The sequence below is a fragment of the Pogona vitticeps genome, chromosome 5, assembly GCF_051106095.1.
Source record: "Pogona vitticeps strain Pit_001003342236 chromosome 5, PviZW2.1, whole genome shotgun sequence".
In the NCBI taxonomy this organism is placed as follows: Eukaryota; Metazoa; Chordata; class Lepidosauria; order Squamata; family Agamidae; genus Pogona; species Pogona vitticeps.
In genome coordinates this window covers 54,952,769-54,974,932 of record NC_135787.1, presented here as the reverse complement: position 1 = coordinate 54,974,932, position 22,164 = coordinate 54,952,769, and the positions used below count along the sequence as shown (strand labels likewise).

Genomic DNA, 22,164 nt, shown 5'->3' with positions numbered 1-22,164 from the left:
ATGGTCAACCAAAGAAGTTGAGTGCCCGTGCTCAGCATCATATCCAGAGGCTGGCTTTGGGAAACAGATGTATGAGTGCTGCCAGCATTGTTGCAGAGGTTGAAGGGGTGGGGGGGTCAGCCTGTCAATGCTCAGACCATATGCCGCACATTGCATCAAATTGGTCTCCAGGGCTGTTGTCCCCAGAAGGAAGGATGATGCACAAGAAAGCCCGCATACGGTTTGCTGCAGACAACTTTACTTTACTTTTATTGAACATACCCCGCCCCCCAAGACAAAGCCTACTCGGTGCAGCTTACAGGAATAATAAAACACAATCTAACGTACATAATAGAAACCTGCTAACTAATATCTATATACATTGTCAAGATGGGATAGTTAAAAACAGAAAATCAGTTAATTGACTGGAGGGAAGGCCTGCCTAAAGAGCCAAGTTTTTAAACGGCTTTTAAAAATGCCGAGCGAGGGAGCCAGATGGATTTCCGTTGGGAGGGTATTCCACAGCCGAGGGGCCACTGCCGAGAAGGCCCGGTTTCTTGTTCTTTCCTTCCGGGTAAGGACATGGATTTCTGGAACCATGTCCTGTGGTCCGATGAAACCAAGATAAACTTGTTTGGCTCAGATGGTGTCAAGTGTGTGTGGTGGTAACCAGGTGAGGACTACAAAGACAAGTGTGTTGTGCTTACAGTCAAGCATGGTGTTGGGAATGTCATGGTGTGGGGCTGCATGAGTGCTGCTGTCACTGGGGAGCTACAGTTCATTGAGGGAACCATGAACGCCAACATGTACTGAAGCAGTGCATGATCCCCGTCCTTCGGAGCCTGGGCAGCAGGACAGTATTCCAACATGATAACGACCCTAAACACACCTCCAAAATGACGACTGCTTTGCTAAAGAACCTGAGGGTAAAGGTGATGAACTGGCCAAGCATGTGACCAGACCTAAAACCTATTGAGCATATGTGGAGCATCTTGAAATGGAAGGTGGAGGTGTGCTAGGTCTTTAACATCCACCAGCTCTGTGATGTTGTCATGGAGGAGTGGAAGAGGACTCCAGTGGCAAGCTGTCAAGCTCTGGTGAACTCTATGTCCAAGAGGGTTAAGGCAGTGCTGGAAAATAATGGTGGCCACACAAAATATTGACACTTTGTGCCCAATTTGGACATTGTAACTTAGTGGTGTACTTACATTTGTTGCCAGTGATTTAGAGATTAATGGCTGTGTGTTGCGTTATTTTGAGGGGACAGCACATTTACACTGTTGCACAAACTGTATATTCACTGCTTTACACTGTAACCAAGTGTCATTTCTTCAGTGTTGTCACATGAAAATATATACTAAAATATTTATGAAATGTGAGGAGGTTAACTTACTTTTGTGATATACTTTACCTTTTCTAGCAAGTAAATTCTGCTGCTTTCCATATCATTTCATCAAATTACATGGAAGGAAGTAAGATGTGTTGAAAGCAAAGATGCCCAGAGCTTGAAACAACCAATCATACACATATTAAGATCTAGTTACAGACAGAACTGCATGCAAGAGTGCTGCTGAAGACCGTGAACCAAAAATGACATAAGAACCGGATTGAAAGGTGGTCTCTCATACACACTTATCAACTCTATTGGCTTTGCTTTTTACCTTGTAAGATATTTCAAAGTTTTCACCACCCCAAATTTGTAGACCTGGATCATAGAGACCCAGTTCAAAAAAAAAATCACGTTCAATGGCAAATAGTCCACCAGCCATTGCAGGTGATCTAGGAGACAGAAAAAGTAAATATTAATTTGCACATCATATAGGAATGCTTTTTATTTAAAGAAGCAACTGGTAAGAATTAAGCTGTTTGAAATTATAAAGCTTTAATGGTGGTTAATAAGATATTTACACCAAGTATTTGCAATTCTGCTTGTAAATAATAACAAGTTTTTTTGGAATACTGGATTCCAGCAAAGGTGCACAATGTATATGTGATTCTTTCTAAGTTGTTTTTCAAAAATGCCAAAGCAGCTGTAGACATGCAATACAAAATGAAAATAGTGGGATGGAAAGTGAGACTTCCACAATCTTTCCTTTAAGTGGGAGGAAAGGTCATATACCTCTAGTCTGTATAGCTATACAGAAATTGTGCATAGTACGGCAACAGCTTATGCCAAATTCAACAAAAACAAAAGAAAAAAATCCAACATTTGACCAAATAAACCAAAAGAACAGAATAATCTATTTAGGTTTCTACTGTGTTGCAATAACATGTCTGAATAATGAGGTATGTGAATGTTTTTAAGTTTTATTTTTTTAAAATCTATTTTTATCTGCCAGAGAGCAAAACTAAAGCTTCATAATTTCTTGGAAATATTTCAGGATTTTGATAAAAATATTATAAAGCAAGAATAAAGTGAAAATTAGGATCAGTTCTTGAAAGTGCTATAGCTCATATTCAAACAAGACAAATATGCATTTTCTTTAGCTTAGAAAAAAGAGATCTCTGGTTGCAAGGTTAGTAAAACATAATTGAACGAAAGCAGAACCACAGCTTCAGTAGTTTAGTTGACAAAAACCCTATCAGAAAAAAACTCAGTCCTTTCTAGGCAAACATATTTTGGCTTTGAAAAATTTGTGTTTTTGCAAGAAAAATAACATTTGGGAATCAAAACAAAAAACACTGTACCTTCACTAAACAAAATAAAGTACTTGCATTCATTTAATCCAAATGGTCTTCCTCATCTTCCTTAGTTAGCTGGTTTTGGTGGGCAGGGCAAAGTGGAACCTTCTTTTACTCGCCCCACACTGGCTTTGAGGGGGAACTGACTAAAGACCTTGTAGTATCCTGCAGCCCATTAGCCCCAACCAAGATCACCAGATAGTGGCAAAAATTATGCTTATGTACCCTGATCCTGTCCCACCAACCCAGACACTGCTTTAAGTGGTATGCATACACTGGAGTAGCAGGGATGTTTGACATTCTTAGCAGAATATGATTCACAGCTGGCTAGATAGTTCAGTGAGTTAGGCGTCTGGTTATGGAGCCAGAGGTTGGGAGTTCGATTTCCTACTGTACCTGCCAGGAAAACAGCCAGCCTATGTCGCCTTGGGCAAGCAGCAGAGTCCTAGGATGATGCCCTCAGAAGAAGGGAATTGTAAACCACTTCTGAGTACTCTCTATCCAGAAAACCCTGAAAAGGGTTGTTGTTGTTGTTGTTGTTAAAAATAACCAGGCACAATCAATCAACATTATTTTAAAAATTGACTGATATTATATAATATTTACACATTTTAACAACCTAAATATGTTAAATATCAGTGCAGTATATATGCTGCTCCTAATACTGCCTTTCCCCCCCTAGCTCCAATGGTGTTATTTCCAAGATCTGCAACTGCTAATAATATTGTGTGAAATTTCTTGATATTGTTCCCAAAGCCCTGATGCCTATGGGGACCACTGAAGTGTGTTTTATCTATTATTATTATTATTATTATTATTATTATTATTATTATTATTATTATTATTATTATTATTATTATTATTATTATTATTATTATTATTATTATTATTATTATTATTATTATTATTATTATTAATTTATTTATTTATTTATTTATTTATTTATTTATTTATTTATTTATTTATTTATTTATTTTTATTATCATCATCGTCGTCGTCGTCGTCGTCATCGTCATCATTATTATCGTCGCCATCATCATCACAATTGCTAATACTCCTCAAGGTACTGTGGTAGATCACATGTTTTGTTTAAACCAAGCCAATTAATAGCCATCATGTATTTTGCTTAGAGAACTGAGTATACAAGTACACTGCAGAGAAGCGCAGAGGAGTTAGTAAAGTTACATTAGAAGAGCTTCATCACAGGTTAGTGAAAAATATAAAGCTTCTGGCAGCATTGTTTTAAAGGCCAGGAGAGTCCATGCAAGTATTTATTAGTTCAGTACATCCTCAGGAAAAGGATAAATGTGTAAGTGGTTTAGTGATTACCGATACGGCTCAGTTTTTGTCTTTCTTATTTCCTTCTCACGTTTGGTCAAGGGCACCCTCTTCCAGAGCATACTCCAATCCCATGCTCCTCTAGCAAACCCATCTTCGTCACCACCCCCTTGGGGTACAATGCTATAAGTGTTGCCATCTATGACATCTATAAGCGGTACAGTGCATGTGGTTCTGAAGGGTTATGGGTGGTGGCGGTGAAGATGAAAGCAGGTACATGGCACATTTAAACGAGTCATGGTTCATGGAAAAGAAAGGGGGAAAAACAAAGGGTTTAGATAAGCATGAGGCACAAAGATTAATAGAATGAAACAGCATCCTTTACCGATATGGCTCAGTTTTATATTTTCTTTTTGCCTTTTCCTTGTGGCTTAATGGAATACGTTTCCATAGCAAGCTCCAGTCCCAGGCCCCTCTGGCAAAACCATCTTCATCCCCACCTTGCTGTGGTTCAATGGAATAGTCATTCCCATCTATGTAATCTATTAGAGGCACAGTGCATGTAGTTCTGAAACATTTATGGAAGGGGAAGAGACAAGGTTAAGCTGTCTAACCCAGTAATTCACCCACTACTTTTTTTTACTTTATTCCAAGAGAACTAGAATAAATGTAACATATATACATATGTGTGCTACTATCTTTATAAAAGGAAGATGGAGGAGGCAGATTATGAATGAGCAGGATGCATTCCAATTAACTTAAGGGTACAATCATGCTGAAAGCAGAAACATCTACAGTGGTGCCTCGCATTATGACGTTAATTCGTTCCAGCGAAATCGCTGTAGAATGAAAATGTCGTAATGCGAAATTTAAAAGCCCATAGAAACGCATTAAAACCTGATTAATGTGTTCTTATGGGCTTGAAACTGTCCAGCAAAGATCCTCCATAGTGCGGCCATTTTCGCTGCCCATGCAGCAAGGAATCCGTCCCAGAAAAGAGAGGGGAGCCATTTTTTTTTAACCCGGCGGCCATTGTGAAACTGCTGATCAGCTGTCCGAAAATAGTCGTTTTGTGAGAATCGGTTCCCGAAGCAGGGAACCGATCATCGCAAAGCGAAATTCCCCCATAGGAAACATCGTTTTGTGATCGTTTTGTCTGCAAAAAGTTCGCAAAAAGTTCGTTGTAATGCGGTTTCGTCATTAAACGGGGCGCCCGTCTTGCGAGGCACCACTGTACTTCCTTCATAGACTTTTGATAATGCATTAAGGGAAATGATGGAAACAATATAGTTCATCTTTGAGAAAGACAGTATACAATAATATTTCTGTATCTCCTAGTTTTGAAAGGGAGCTACTGTATACAGTATTATTCTAAGGTTTTTTTTTTCTTTTCAACATTTTAGAATAATATACATTTGGTATCTCTTATTATGCCACGAATACACTTGTGGGTTATTAATTTGCCTATTTATCTGCCAAATTCACAAAAAATGTCATCTAGCATGTATTCCATGCCTTCAAATCTTGAGAATGTTTAACCTGTTTCAGTGCTATGAAGAAATTTCAGACAAACTACATTTCACAAAAAATGTCTAACGGGGGACAACAAAATTTTATCCACCAACCTGCAAAATTATCATGCAATTTGAAAAAATAATCTAGAAAATTACTCACCCAGAAAGCACTGATACTTATCACAGGTAAGCAGTTAACTATTAAGGCTATTGTTAAAGTATAGACACAAGTTGAATACTTTACCTGTCTTTAGATATGGGAGCTATTAGTGGTGCATACCAATTTACTGCCACCTCGCAATGGGCATCAAGGTAAATTAAAACCTTTAAAACAAAGAGGAGATTCCAATTTAGTTAAGATTTCCTTACACAAAATACATATTGATTTATTTGAGTGTATTTTCATTTTATGTTATCTTAAATTTACAACTATCTTTAAAAGACTATATGCCATTTTTCAATTAAGAACTGTAGTAAAATAATCAAGTGGTTTAAGATCTGTTAAAAGTACAATTCAGACTGTAGGGAAAGAAGGGTTTTATTTATCAAACAGTTTTCTACCTGTCCAAGTTTAGCCTTCTGGGCTCCAATGCTTCTAGCTTGAATTAAACCTTCTCTCCTCTCATTTCGAAAAATCTTTACAAGGCCATTCCACTGCTTAATATAATCCTCTAGTCTCTCTTTTAAGTGTGCTATCAAATAATAAAAAAGAAGTTTCCATATATGTTACAAAATATTTAGCTTTGAGCTTACAATACAAGCTAAATCTATAGTAAAAACAAACTACATTTAATTGAATAAATATCTAGAATCTCAGATGCTAAGGATCTTAAATAATCACTATCTGGCATATTTGTTCATAATAACTGTAAGCTCACTTAAGAACTACTGTACTCCTAACATTATTCAAAAATTTTAAACACATGTAGAGAAATAGCAAGACATGTGCCCTTATGATGTTGAAAAAGTCAAACTCGAGAACATGATGGGTGGCTCTGGAAATACAAGGTACAGGTTTTACAACTACATCTGACCCTGCTGGCAATACAAAAGCACAGTCCTCCAGTAATATTGAAGCTGCTAATTTGCATGGTTAATCCATTAAAAAGAAGGAGATAAAACATCAGAAACTGCCACATATTAATAGTTTTAGAAGAGATACCCGTGTGAGTCTGTGAAAGCATAGCAGGCAAAATCCAAAGAAACAAACAAACAAAAAAGCAAAAATATGTGGCACCTTAAAGACTATTATATTTTAATGTGAGCTTTCTGGCACCTTAAAGACTATTATATTTTAATGTGAGCTTTCGTGGAGAAGCGGACTTGATCCACAAAAGTTAAGTCTTTAGGGTGCCATATATTTTGCCTTGTTTTGTTTTGATTTGTTTCTTTGGATTTTGCCTGATGTGCCATATAAGTGTAGTAAGTGTTGCATCTTTTTTCCTGTATACCTTTCTGTTGTAGATCTCTCTTGCTTGACTTCAGAAGAGTGACAATCCAAAAATAAATAAAATCAAGACTTTTAACTCACATAATAAAATGTCAACATTTATAGATATTTCCAGGAGGTGGTGCTGGAGATGTAACATTCACTGCCCACAATAAAACTTAGGAGTGTGCGAATCTGAAGGCAGATCTGGATGCAAAAAAGATGCTGAAATACTTTCAAGAAAATGCTAACTCTTCATTAAAACGTATGACTACCACCACCAAATATGGTAGGAAAAGACTGTTTTGCATAAACATTTTCTCAACCTTATGCTGTTGTAATTCTCTGCACAAAGGGCACATATGCAACTCTGCTATATTCTGCCCTGGAAATCCAGAGACCTATTTGGAAAGTAATATACTGGAGATAATAATAAGGCATACTATAATTCCCTCCGAAATACAACTGATGGGGAAGGAAGCAATAGGTACAGTATTGGTTCACACAGCTTATGTACAACATAACTGATCTAGCCAGCAGCACCTCTTCGTGGATCTATATGCCTTAGTTGATATTGATTGCTAGATTCTCCCCACTAATATCTAATAATACGTACAGAATAGAGATGAGGGTATTTGTATATGAATACCCCTGCACAGGTGGACGTAATGAGGACATCACCTTCTGCTGTTGCTGCGGGCTCCACGCTGCCTTCCTATTGCTCCAGAGCTCATGGTGGATTAGCCATTCTTTGACCTGGCAGAGAGACTCGTCATTCCGCCTCCTGCTAGGAGTGGCTAATCCACCACAAGCTCCAGAGCTATAGGAAGGGAGCGCGGAGCTCATGGCAACAGCGGAAGGTGAGTCTGGCCCCAGGGGGCTGGACCTTCATTATGTCCACCTGTGTGGGGGTATTCATATGCAAATAAACCCATCTCTACCCTGAACCTTTCATAAGACCTTTCACTTGGGCTGAATGCAGAGCAGAAAATACTGGTGATGGTTTCAAATGCTTATTTAATCAGATATAAATTTAGTGAATTTCCTCCTCTTCTTGTGTGGCCAGTTAACCCGAACACAACAGGGGAAACCTGAATTTCCAGGTGCAACTTCACAGCAGGTGAATTTGCATTTTTCTTTCACTCTAGAGCTCGCAGTCTGCAAGCCACTCCTGGCAGGCAGTGGGAGGACAAGCCTTGCTGCAAGGTTGAAGAGTGGCTCACAGACCACGAGTTCAGGAGTGATAGGAAAGGATCATGGAGCTTGCGGCAACAGTAGCCCCAGGGGACTGGACCTTTGTTATGTCCACCTGTGTGGGGATATTCATATACAGTGGTGCCCCACTTGACGATGATAATCCATTCCAGGAAAATCGCTGTTAAGTGAAATTGTCGTCAAGCAAAAAACAACAACCCACTGGAATGCATTGAAAACCGGTCATGCGTTCCAATGGGGAAATACCTCATTGTCCAGTGAAGATTGCCCATAGAGAATCGCCAATCAGCTGTTTAAAATTGCTGTCTTCCGAAGCAAAGGTCCGGAAAACAGCCATTTTGCGAAGGGAGGGAAGCCATTTCACGAAGGGAAGCCATTTTGTGGAGCTGGAAAAATCGTTTAGCGAACAAAGGGTTTGCGAAGCAGGCTCCTAATCGATGTCAAGTGAAAAAAACCAATTGGAACTCATCGTAAAGCAATTTCGATGTCATGCAGGGTAAGCGTCAAGCGGGGCACCACTGTATGAATACGAATACCCCCATCTCTAGTATAGAATTACACATACATGCAACTATTGCATTGTCTTATATAGGTAAGCATTGTTTCCTCTCATTTTTTTGTTAATTAATAGGTAGATTGAAAGCTAAAGGAATTCATCTAGATATATTTAGGAGCCTGTCCCACCACAACCCATATTCTAGAACTTTAGCTCATTCCAACTCCATTAATTCTCCTGAATCAAGGATGTATGGTCAGTGTCTTTAGGCAAGGTGTGTGTGTGTTTAAATATTCACAAATCCTTCTCAACATCCACACATCTTTTTAACAGTAATAAAAATGTAAACAATAAAATTAAACAAATTTTTAAAAATTGTCTGTCAAAGTTTCTCTAAACATTTAGGTGAGGATTCCTACATTTGTAATTTTGTGTTAAGTACCGAACTTGGAATGTGGCAAGTCCTTGCATAACAAAAACAGCAAAGTTTAGAGGTGATTTCATTATCTCAGCTCTCTTTACTAATCCAGAGGGGGCTGAGATAATAAAAAAATCAATCAAACTCTTGTCTTATCTTTGAGCAAATACAGCCTTGAATTAAGAATTAGGAACACAATAAATCATGATTATTCTTTGGGAAGAGGAAGAACTAAATTTGGACCTAAAAATCTTTAAAAGAAAAAAAAATGAAAATATATCTGTTGTATTTAAGAGCACCTACCCTTACCCTTAGGTTTATTATGTGAGCATCCTAACATGGGGGGGGACCTTAGAAAATTAACTAAATGCATATGAATGCTACAGCTAAAACAAACTGCATTAATCCATTCACATAATCAAAATGCTATATGGTCTGTCATTAGGCATTCTACAAAGTGTTCTATAGTATTAACAGACCAGTGCTCTTTTAAAAATTAAAAGCTGGCTTCCAACCAAAAGCAGAAAATTTACACACTGTTCCATTATTTTTCTGATTGGCTCAACTGTCCTATAAAATGATACCACCATTCTTTACTGTGCTTAGTCAACATACTAAATGTGCTTACCTTTATTACTAAAATCATCAATCAAAACAATTTCAGCCAGATACTTCCTTGGAGTTCTTTTAATTACACTGTGAACTGTCCTCATAAGTGTAGACCATCCTTCATTATGGAAGACAATGACAACACTGGAGGTGAGTAGGTTTTCATCATAGTGCCAGAACTTGCATCTGCAACAGGTAAGTGTGTTACATTCTAATGTTATCCATGTGATCAAAAGACATAGTTTCTCATAATCAAGTTCAATGAAAATAACCGAATCCAAGCAATCAGTGATTCCCCACTGTGGGTTTCCATACACTGTTGAACCTCAGCTCCCAGAAATCCGAGCCAGTAAGGCCAAATATCAGGAATTCTGGGAGTTACAGTAAAGCAACATCTGAGGGTCAGAGACTTAGAACAGTGCAGTAGTTTTATTTTACAGAAGCTTGAGACTGGATAGAAAAGAGAGAGAGAGAGAGACATCAGAATTCTGTCATGGCAACAATTACCTTTGTAAATCTGGCTGCTTACAAGTGAAAGCTCTGCTTTTCCAAATGAAAGTAGCTACGTTCAAATTGGTTCCCCTCTCCAGCAGCAAAAGAAACTGATATGTAATGGCAGAGATCCAATGGCACCATTAACTTCCAACTCAAATGAAGAAGACTGACCAAAGCAGTTCCATTGATAAAAGGGGGCGGGTGATTTCATTCCCTGAACTCCCCCTGTGCACCGTTAAATTCTAATCCAAAAGGCTAGAAGACCCTCCCAGGCAGCTTTTGGGGGAACATGGAGTGCAGGGGCAAGAGAGGGATATGTCCATTGCATTAGGATCACTAGGACAATGGTGAATTTATCTCAGTAGTACTACACTACCATTCATAAAATCAAGATACCTATAAATAATGAATTGTTTAAAACCTCATCCAATGAAATAATTATAAACATTAACACCAGACCGCCATAATAAAAGACTACAAATAATACAATGAAGCAGACCAGGGGGGGTTATAAAAATGGAAAAGCCTTGGGAAATAAAGGTCCTAATGTGGTATTTTTAGGAAGTGAATGCAGCATTCAAAACATTTGTAGAAATAAACCACCAGGAGCATACCAGTAGGACTAGTTCAAGCTTTAGAGATGGAATCTATGAAAATCCTAACAAGAATGTGCCAATAAATTTAGCAGGCCAAACAATAGCCTAGGAACTGGAAACATTCAATATACATTCCAATCTCAAAGAAAGGAAATACCAAAGTCTGCATAGATCATTGCAAAAATTTCTCATGTAAGTAAAGTGGGCACTCAAGATTTTGCAACAAAGACTTTTACCCTATATGAAGCAAGAAATACCCAATGTGCAAGTTGGATTCAGGAACAGGAGGGGCACTACAGATCACTCTGCAACTATACATTGGATATTAGACTGTACCAAAAAAAATCAGAAATAAAATCAGTTTGTGGTTTGCAAATTACAGCAAAGTCTTTCACTATGAGGATCATTAAAAACTATGGATTTTTTAAAAAACTGGTGCACTGTAACATTGACACATAGCCTATAGTTTCGATAAAAGAATGGAGAGAGTTAGAATGGTTTCTCACAGAAGGGTATTCGATGAGAGTGTATTTTATCTCTGTATTCAATCTGTATGCAGAACATACTACAGAAAGCTGAATTAGATTCAGATGAGGGTGGAGTGAAAATTTGTGAAAGAAACAGCAATAATTTAAGATATGTAGATAACACCATATTACTGGCAGAAAGCAATAACAGCTTGAAATTCAATTTGTAACATCTGTGTAGGGCTGTTAATGATAGTAATTTTAGGGGTCACTAATACCTAAATAATAAGCAACTTGTTGGCACATAACAAAAAAGTAACATTTTACTATGTCTCTGAAAATAAGACAGGGTCTTGTATTCATTTTTGCTCCAAAAAACGCATTAGGGTTTATTTTCAGGGGATGTTTTATTTTACAGTCATGTCATCTTCTGATTGCAGCACAACGCTGCACAATGGTGGAGGGCGGGGCTTCACTTAACTAGGGCTTATTTTTGGGGTGGGACTTATATTTCAAACATCCTGAAAAATCATACTATGACTTATTTTCAGGTTAGGTCTTATTTTCGGGGAAACAGGGTAGTAACTTTTGAGATAGATTAGAATAGTCACTGTGACAATTATGGTAACTAATTCTAGATGGTGATAGCTTGGAATTAGAATGGTAGCTAATAACTTATTAAAATTAACTGCCTACGTTTCTGCATTTCCACTGGCCATACTAATTAGGAGAGATGGGAGATTACAGTCCAATACATATGGAGAGCAGTAGATTGTGAGTACTGGCATGGGAAACAGCCTTTGAGATATCCTAACTGCAAGCAATATCGGGTTTTATAGGGTAAAATCTGTGCCTTCTTCTAAAGCCAGAAAAAATGTAGATTTATTTATTTATTTTATTTATTTATTTAACTTATATGCCACCCACTCTACCCAAAGGTCTCTGGGCGGCTTACTGTAATTAAAATACAATTAAATGATAAAACAATTAAAATACAATTAAAATAGATACTCTAAAAATTGCCATCAGGACCCACAGTTGATATTATTTCCATTAAAAGCCTTATGGAACAGGAAGGTTTTGACCTGGTGCCAAAATGTCATCAGCGTTGGCACCAAACAAATCTCAGTCGGGAGGTCATTCCATAGTCTGGGGGCAGCTGCCGAAAAGGCCCTTTGTCTACAAGACGTCCCTCTTACCTCCTTGAGGGACGGTTCTTTCAAAAGAGCCCCTGGCTAGACCTTACCTGCCGGGTAGGCTCATATGGAAGGAGGCGGTCCTTCAGGTATCCAGGCCCCAAGCCATTTAGGGCTTTATATATCAAAACAAGCACTTTGAACTGGGCCCGGTCAGCAACTGGTAACCAATGTAATTATGCAGAATCGGCTTGATGTGTTCCCTAGATCTGTGATTGTTTCTCAGTGTTGCCAACATAGGTCCCAAGCAACCAGTATTAGCTAATTTGCTAACCAGCTGCCATATTTTGAACCAACTTAAGTTTCTCAATGCACTTTATAAGGTTACTATAAACTCTAGGAATCAAAGATCCTACATGGGCTTTCTGCCCAGAAAGCAAAGCCTGACAGTTTAGCCTTTAAGCCAGTACACAGTTTCCAGCATCCAACACTATCCACAAATCCCACTGAAAGAAGTAAACCTACCATGCATTAAACATAAATCCGCTCCACAGAACACATTAAAGCAACCATTATATTTAGGAGGAAAGCCACTAGTAAAAATGGCACTGTAATAACATGTAGTTATATAGAGGTAAGGAGCTCAAATGAATGTACAGCTTTCTGATTCAACTTCCTTCAGCTCCCCAAGTCTTCAAAAGGGCTATAGTTATAACATCACCAGGTATTATACATCCATGCTTGTATATCACAACAATCTGATACCCATTTGCTTCCTCTTGTGGGTGGTGGAGTAGAATGGTGGGACAAACATATGTATCTATCATGAACCTGGCAGAAACTGGCACTCTGGTTACAAGCGGAATAAATAACCCACAGTTTCTCATGGGACTAGTTCCCCAGCTTGTCAGCAGAAAGACAAGCTAGAGTGCCGAGTCCTCCTGGGTTCTCATTTCATGCTAGAAAGCTCATTCCAAGTGGGAACAATCTCACCATTCTGCACTGGCATGCTGGCTCCTACCCAACAAGCTAGAATTTTGAAAATGCCTGCATGTCTTCAGCCAATGGTAGGTGCACACTTGACTGATTTACACAATAAAGGTAAAGGTTCCCTTTGACAATTAAGTCCAGTTGTGTCTGATTCTAGGGGCCGGTGCTCATCCCTGTTTGTTTGTCCATAGACATTTTCCGTGGTCACTTGGCCGGCATGGTTAGACACAGAACACTGTTACCTTCCCACCAAGGTGGTACCTACCTATCTACTTGTATCTGCATGCTTTCGAACTGCTAGGTTGGCAGGAACTGGGACAAACAATGGGAGCTCAACATTTCACACGGATTAAAATTGCCCGTCTTCTAATCAAGAAGCCCAGTGGCTCAGCGGTTTAACCCACAGCACCCCATAAATGCTCACCTTGTGCTCCAAATTAAGAAGCTCGAAGGTTCAAGGTAATTTATTCTTGATGCAACACCTGTCCAAATATTCCAACACTCCTTATTTTGAATCTTTTTCTTTTTTGTATCTATGAACCGGTATTACAGTGGTGCCTCATATAACGAGTACACCGTTTAACGACGAATCCGCATACCCGCAGCTAGGCAGGGCTTGCTTCCGAGCGCCGCCGGTGGAGGCTGAGGTTGCTCTGAAGGCAGCGCAGCCCAGCTGGGAGGCGCAGCCTTCAGAGCAACCTCCAGGAAAGCGTCCACTGCCGGCGCTCGGAGGCAAGCCCTGCCCAGCTGGGGGGAGAAGGCGGCGAAGGTTCAGGGCGCCCATGGTGGACGCTTCGCCGGAGGTTGCTCTGAAGCCTGGCTTCAGAGCAACCTCCGGGGAAGCGTCCACCGTGGAGCTCTGAACCTTCTCCCCCCAGCCGGGCAGCGCAACCTGCGGGGAGGCGTCCACAGCCGAAGCAAGCGCCGCCCAGCTGGGGGAAAATGGCCGCCCGCAGCATTTTCGCGCCTCGCTTATCGAGGCGGCGAAAATGGCGGCCAGATCGGGATTCTTCGCTTACCGGTGAGTTTTCCCCCAATAGGAACACATTAAACGGAGTTTAATGTGTTCCTATGGGTTTTCCCCTCCCGCATAGCGAAGAATCCGGATAGCGACGTTAATCCTGGAACGGATTAACGTCGCTATGCAGGGCACCACTGTACTCTCTTTTAAATGGCAGCATAGCTTTCCAAAGAAATGGCAATCCCCTGTAACAACTGCTACAACTTGCTAACATTTCAAACATTTAAAACTACAGTAATTAGTTTAACCTAGCTGCTACTTCACAAAACAACAGTGACATCCAGTGGCTGGCTCAGCTACCAGCAACCATATATTAAAATAGCTATCTGCCTACATACATACTGTATAAGAAAACACAAGCTTACAATAAATATCATTTAAATATAACTGCGAATGCAATGTTTTAGGTACGAGAAAGAGGGCTCAATCTGATGCTGTAAACTGTTTCAGACTGAATACTGCTGTTATTAATCAGGAGACAAAATTAAGTTTCTTGGGGTTGCTTACATGTACAAACCAAGTACAGTACTGTATTTCAAAAGCAGCAGGCTACCAGGCTCCGGCAAATATCCAAGCAACATTAACAGCAAAAATTTTAGAGAAGCTGCTGCTGTTCATTGCTAATTGCAGCTTCATGCATACCATAGTTGGATCAAGCTTCAAAAAGATGACTGAAATTATAATGTGCTGTGAAATTAGGCATGTTAACTACAACACTTGGTATTCTTAAAGCACATCTCAGATGTTTTTCATAAACAAAATGTTAAGAATAACTTAGCATTATATGGAGAAAGTGTTGTTTCTGGATGCAAACAAGGAAGTCTTCATATATATGTGTATGCGTGTACTGTATATAGGAGTGTTTTTCTTCAAAGCTTGATTCACCCTGCCATCTAGTGTTACTGGTACTACTCCACCAAGCAGGAAATTTTCTGCTTTAGAAACAATTCAGCTGTTATTACAGCTGCTGGAGGAAAGGGCTGTTTCCTTTCAGCATCTGCACTCTTATCTCTTATCTCTTCAGAGTCACAGGATGTGTGCAACACATGCCCTAACATGTGTCTCCTATTTTGCTATACAGGTCACATCAATAAATAAGTATAAATCCTCTACTAAACACCTGCCACACAGAGAAGAGTATATACTGTACCTCTAAGATCATAGTTACTATAATATGGAACACCAAGGTAGTAAAGACTCTCCATTGCTAGCTGTCAAGAGACTGAGAAATTGGGGGATCACTGGTTCTTGTGCTCTTCTGGAAAGTTTGGGCTCTGTAGTCAGTGCTTAGAAGGAGCTGGCTGAATGAAGGGGAAACAACTGCAGTGTACTAGTGTGAGAACTAACTTCAAGGTCAGTCTGGATCATTCACTGGTACTGAGCTAAGTGGGAAGGTGGTTTTCAGCTGCATAAGTGTTGGGGGCAGAAAATACTCTTGTTTTCATGAATGTTTGAGGAATCTGATTGGAAGACCCTCTAGAAAAGTCCAGCAGCTGAAGCTTAAAGTATAAAAACAGAGACAGAAATTACTTCAGTTGGCTTGCTATGTTCATAGAGTGTAAATACTAGAATAGTTTAGCTAGCTTTCTTATTCTCTTGTGTGCTTGTGTAACCCCTATGGAATACTGGTTCAGCCTAAAGGGATGGGGCTAAGAAAGATCAGGGCTGTGAGTAAAAGGTTTGAATCTCAGAAGGAGTGGGAGAGCTAAAGAGGTTGGAGCTGCTATTGCCAGATGGACTAATAAGGTCCTTGTCAACTTGGTTTAAGTATAATTTTATATATGTTGGAGGGGTGAAGCTACATAATGAATTCATGAACTGCAAACAATTGTATTGATATTTTATTTTAGGTTATGTGTTATGGATACCTAAGCAAGTTGAGAAAGATATCTTGGATTTTTGTCTGCCTTTGAAATCAAAGGGACATTTAAACTTTGCTAATTCTACAAGCAGCTTCTGTATTGCTGCTATTGCCAAGGACTTGGGTCCACAAATTGTAGCATTTTTAATTGTTATAATTGTTGATGTTATCTGTTATATGAATGCAAATAAGAGACATTTTGTGAAACTGAGTTTGCAAGATTCATCACTAATAAGCAAATAGCTCCATAGAACTTAAGTGTTACATTTGCTCTGTATTGCTCCCGCCTCAAGCTTTTAATTATTTTCTTCAAACCCCTTCTGACAGTCTTTGCAACTGTCAAGACTGTTTTTGAAAATATTCTGCTTTTTGACCTTTTCACCATCTTTAATAAAATACAAAATTTCTCCATATAGTTGTTTGACTTGTTTGATTAAGACGGTTTGTGGTACTTAGTTTGTCGTACCAGGCCTTGACAGGACCATCTAGTGGGAGCCTGTATGTTTTGTGGGTGTGGTAGCATTTCTACCTTGTAGGCTTGTCACAACAAAGTGCATAACCTTGTGAATTTCTGGGAACTTCCTGGAAGTATTGCTTCCAGGAAGTACTGCGTAATAGGGTCAAATTAAGCTTTTGGGAGGGTGCCAAGAAGGAGGATTCCCCCAGGCATCAGCATATTTGGCCCTCCTGGTTTCACCCACAGCAGGACAACCAGGGTAGTGTGGCTAAGTAGGTACAGTGGGCCTCCCCGAACTGATGATCCTTGACACTAGCCAAAAGTTGAACTCCTCAAAATAGTGTACCCAGTGGAGCGTTTTTAACAGACCAATTTTGACTTGTCACAGATACATATGTGCTGTCAAGTCGGAACTGACTTATAGCAACCCTAACACAGCTTTCAAGGTATGTGAGATATTTAAGGAGTGAGTTTTACCAGTTCCACTCCCCCAGTGAGTTTCCATGGCTGAGCGGGAATTTGAACCCTCATCTCCAGAGTCCTAGTCTGTCACGCTATCTACACCACCACACTGGGAATCCTTAGATATACACACAATCCCATAAAAATATAGGAAGTTGTCTTACTCAAAGTCAGACATGAGTCCATGTAACTCGATATTGTTTACATTGAATACTAACTATTCTCTAGGCTGGAAAAAAGTCTCACCTGAAGACACTAGAAACTGAATCTGTATCTTCTAAAACAAAGCATGTGCTCTATCACTGAACTATGGCCCTTCTACCAAATTAATCTGTGCTCTGACCTTTGCTCTATCTGCCCGCAAAAGAAGAGGTAGCCATAATCTTGCATAGAATCCCCAAATAAATCAAGCCAGGCATCTGAACCTGCTTCTTTGAAATCTGAGATTTCACCCATTATTTCAATGTGATGACAGAAGAATGACAGTGTTCATGGTTTATGAATGTACAGTTGCAAGTTCAATCACAACATGAAGGAGGGCAATGTAATATATATCATCTGCCAGTAATACCTTTATGTATTCTACATGGGAAAAAAAAAACAGGGCAGTCTCTACGCAGAAGGACCAGATGCAAGTAAGACACTGGAAAAGGAAAAATTTCAATAGCCAATGAGAGAACATATCAGCCTCCCGGGAAACTCTGAGCATAAGTTAGCCATCCACAAGAAAATCTCAAAGGGGAACTCTTGTATAAAAATAATATGTATTCAACACTGCTACTTCATTAACAGTCCCTTTTTGCATTTAACCACTACTGGTCTTACACATCTGCATTCATCTCCACCACAAAGTACACGTCATGCATCTGAAGAAGTGACCTCTAATCCACAAAACCTTACACTTCAATACAATTGTTACAATGCCACAACCTGACTTTTGGTTGGATTTGCTGCAAAAGATTAACATAGTTATCTCTTTGGAAAAAGGTCTAGTTCTGCTATGACCAGTTCTCTCTTGATGACAGTTCTATCTGCCCAATAGCCTGAAGGGCTGTTCTGTATTAGAGCAGGCAGTACTAGATTAGTAAGAACAACTTATTTGATTCTTCTTTTTTAAAACGTGCTGTTCAACCAAAAATGGCTCCCAATGTGATTTACAGAAGTCAAGCATTTTGGTTCCTCCTGTTGGATTTAAAATCTTAAACAAGAGACACAGGGAAAGTGGGATTAAGAGGAAGGAAGGGGAACAGCATGATTGTGGCGCTGGATTGAATTTGATCAAACAGAACAAAATACACCCATTGTGGATCCAACTGTAATGAAATATGTACTGCATCACTGGACTGAATGGCTGGTACACCTTTTTATAGCATGCAGTTATATGTCACATAGACTTTGCAAGAAATGCAAAGATCTCAGTTTTTTCCTCCACTAAAGAAGCCTAGGTATTTCTCCACAGGTCAGGAACATGTATTTCAGATATTTTGTACAGATGCAGAGCCACTCATGGTTGCAAACTGTGTATGGTTCTGCTGTGTAAGGAGTATGCAAACAAACATTACACTTGAAAAACAGTCAAAGATTTTGAAATAAATGCAGCGGCCATGTTTGTGAACTTTATCGCTCTATGTATTTCTAGGTCTCTATTTTTATCACAACAGCCTTGCCACAGCTTAGCAGCTGGAAACAGTTCTGATGATATGTAACACATGACAAGTTCCCCAGCTGCATTGCTCACATGTACACACACATTCTAGTGAAGGACTGTATCTGCTGAGAATAAAACTGACTGAGGACAGAATGCTGATAACATGAGCAAAGGGTGGTGAAGGTTGCTTTATTCAGTCCATCTCGATGGGGGCAGGGGACGCCAAGAAAAAAAGCCATCTATAGGAACTAGACTTGTTGATCCTGTTTATACCTAAGTATGAATAGTATTACAGCTAATACCATCATTAGGAAAGAATTCTATGAAATGCACATTTAGAGATGACAGTGTTTTGTTATTCTTGTCTACCGATTCCTGTGGGTCCACTTTCCCCTTCCAGAAGGAACAGCTTGTGAATGAAGTTACTGTTAGCAATTTACTGTTATAAAGCACCTATCATTTCCTAACTGCCATATAGGTAAAGAAAGAAGCCAGTTCCTACTAACATGTAGGGACTAACAGATACAAAAAGGAAAAGAGAGGAGAGGAGAGAAAAAGCAAGAAACAGAGCAATAGTTCTAGTAGACCCAGGTTTCTTCACCAGGATGTTCTTGCGCATGTGTGATCATGTGGAGAAGTGCAGGTTGTCAGTGGCCTTTTTCTTGTTTCTTTGACTTAATGAAGATGGATGGAAGAGAAGCACAGAACACAGATTCTACTAGTGACAGAAAATGGGGAAAAACTTGAGACTTTGTATTTGAAAGAAATGCTGAGGACAAATAAAAATCTCTACTCAAAATCTCAGCAAAAAACAATTACATTACATGAAGGAAATAATGCTGTGTATGACTGTAAATAGGAATCATTGTGTGGTTGCTTCCGAGATAATTCAGAATGGAGCACATCCTACATCGGATACTAAAGTCAGAGAACAAGAATAAGCAAAAAGCGTACGTTCAGTAGCAGCTGATTGATTCTGTCCACAAATCACAGGGTGAAAAATATTCTTCAGATAAACAGTTGAGCTACAGTAGCCTAGGCAATGGTTCTAATGATAACAGAATGGTCATCAGGGCCTGGCATCATGCCTTATGGAAAAGGCATGGGCCATATTTCAAAGAACAAGCAAAACAAAAGGGCAGGAAGAGTTACGTAACCATTTTTCATGGCAGTGCAATTCTTTACCATGAGAGAAAAAAAATAATTTTATTTTATTTATTATTTATTTATTTATTTTATTTATATCCCGCCTATCTGGTCGGTTAAGACGACTCTAGGCAGCTAACAGAATAATAATAATTTATTGTCATTGTAAGTATATACACATACAATGAAATTCACAATTATAAAATAGTATAAAAAATTTAAATAGAGGAAACCTTAGGAGAGGGAGGAAACAATAGGAGAGGGAGAGGAGAGGGCATCAGGAATTGTCTGGAGGGAAGGCCTGCCGAAACATCCATGTTTTTAGTTGATTTTTAAAGATACCTAGCGAGGGTGCCACGTGAATCTCAGGAGGTAGGTTGTTCCAAAGGCGAGGAGCCACCGCCAAGAAGGCCCGATTTCTTGTCTTTACCTTCCGGGCCTCCCTCGGCGTTAGGCTCCTCAGCCTCACCTCCTGGCTCGCACGAGTGACACGGGCAGATCTTGGTGGGAATAGGCGTTCTGCCAAGTATCGAGGCCCTAAACCGTTTAGGGCTTTGTACGTAAGCATCAGCACTTAATTGCACAGCACATGTGGCATAAAGTACTAATAATTTATTCTTCTTATTTGAATATCTCTAATACATATTACATTAAGTAAGAGAATTAGGTTTATTGTATTGGGGGACAATCAAGCTGACTGAATCAACTGCTAGATGATGAAACAACATTTACACTGGAAACAATCAATCCAATTAAACTATTCCCCCCAAAAGAGTCAAAGCAGATACTTACTCTTCTTGACGCAAGTCATTAATGCTTCGATCTAATGAGATCATATCACTTGCTACCATGTTAAACCCAAATTCTTTAATGCTGGCTTGAACAGATTCTTTATACTCTGGTCCCAAAACATATGGCTTGGCTTCCTCACCAGGGCCACCTACAACTCCATGGGGTTCAGGTTGTTTGGGTTCAAAATTACCAAGAATTCCAGAATGCAATACAGGATCATGGTAAGTAAATGACTGTGGCTTAAATGTAAGATATTGCCGCTTCATGATGTTTTGTTGATCGTTATTGACTCCAGCAAGAGGATTCCCTTCATTTTTGGCCTTATTCCTTCGTCGAATTGACTCTAAGTCTACTTCCACACCTTCAACATGAGGCCAAGGTAACACAGGCTTGAATTTGTCATTTCTAGCAATCGAATCATGATCTCCATTGTTTGGCACAAGATTGCTGGCTTCTTTGTTATCCTGCATAAAAAGGCAACATAACATCATAAGACAAAATAATAACCAGAGTTGTAGATCCAGCTTAAGTTTTCCATGCCAGTGCTATAATTCTATTGTCAATGCACTCTATTCAGTCAACACACTGGAATGTAACATGTAAGCAAGCAATAAAAGATAAATTACTTTCATGTAAGGTAAAAATATAAATAATTCTGAAATCCACCCGGTGCAGCTGCTTATAATACTATTATATCCATGTTTTGCAGCCTATTATCTACAGATTTCAAAAGGTGTAAACACAAAATATGAATGTTCCCAATTCATATATGGACATCCTGATAGAGGCAAGACCAGTTAATTATTGGCCAGTAAGATATTGCCATATTTAAGGAATGCAACAGATCCACTTCCCTACATTCTTCGATCATCATCTTGTTGCCCTTGCTTTTGTTATAATAGTGCTTATTACAGAATAAGAGGGGAAAACACTACAAAAAGTTTTAAAGGATATACAGTCTTAAACTTAAACCATCTCTATTTAAAAAGTAGGTCAATAGAGCGAGTCCTTATGAAAGGGAGATCTTGCTACAAGAGTATCACTTAAAGCCTGGGTACCATGTTCTAGGAATTCCCTGTGTGGTATAGTACAGCGGTCCCCAACCTTTTTAGCCCTGCAGACCAGCTGGGGAAGGCAGGGCACGCCTCCTGCACTCATGCACATGCGTAACGGAGCATGTGCGTGTGCATGTGCAAAGGGCAGTGAAGTGCTTGTGCGTGTGCACTCATGCACATGTGCAAAGGGCAGCGCAGTGGTTGTGTGGGCGTGCGCGTGCAGGCGCAAATGAGTTGTGTGTGGGGCACTGCCTGCAGGGTGGGGAGGGAGGTCTCTCTCCACAGCCTGGTCTGGCTCAGGCCACGGACCGGCACTGGGCCGCGGACCGGAGATTGGGGACTTCTGGTATAGTGAATAGAGTGACAGACTAGGACTCTGGAGAACAGGGTCTAAATGCCTGCTTGGCCATGGAAACTC

General features: G+C 39.6%; 1 protein-coding gene across 2 annotated transcripts in view; it reads right to left on the bottom strand.

Annotated features, from left to right (window-relative positions):
• The window catches only part of GALNT7 (polypeptide N-acetylgalactosaminyltransferase 7), a 65,306-nt gene that overhangs the window by 20,708 nt on the left and 22,434 nt on the right, over positions 1–22,164 (bottom strand). Inside the window, exons 2-7 of one of the 2 annotated variants that reach the window (XM_073001452.2) lie at positions 20,692–21,155; positions 9,640–9,806; positions 6,015–6,145; positions 5,698–5,777; positions 3,991–4,173; positions 1,641–1,758 (exon numbers count right to left, since the gene is read on the bottom strand). In XM_073001452.2, the coding sequence (XP_072857553.2) occupies positions 1,641–1,758; positions 3,991–4,173; positions 5,698–5,777; positions 6,015–6,145; positions 9,640–9,806; positions 20,692–21,155 (1,143 nt within the window). Of the gene's footprint in view, positions 1–1,640; positions 1,759–3,990; positions 4,174–4,324; positions 4,508–5,697; positions 5,778–6,014; positions 6,146–9,639; positions 9,807–20,691; positions 21,156–22,164 lie in introns of both variants that reach the window. The other variant, XM_020802119.3, reaches the window with a different exon arrangement.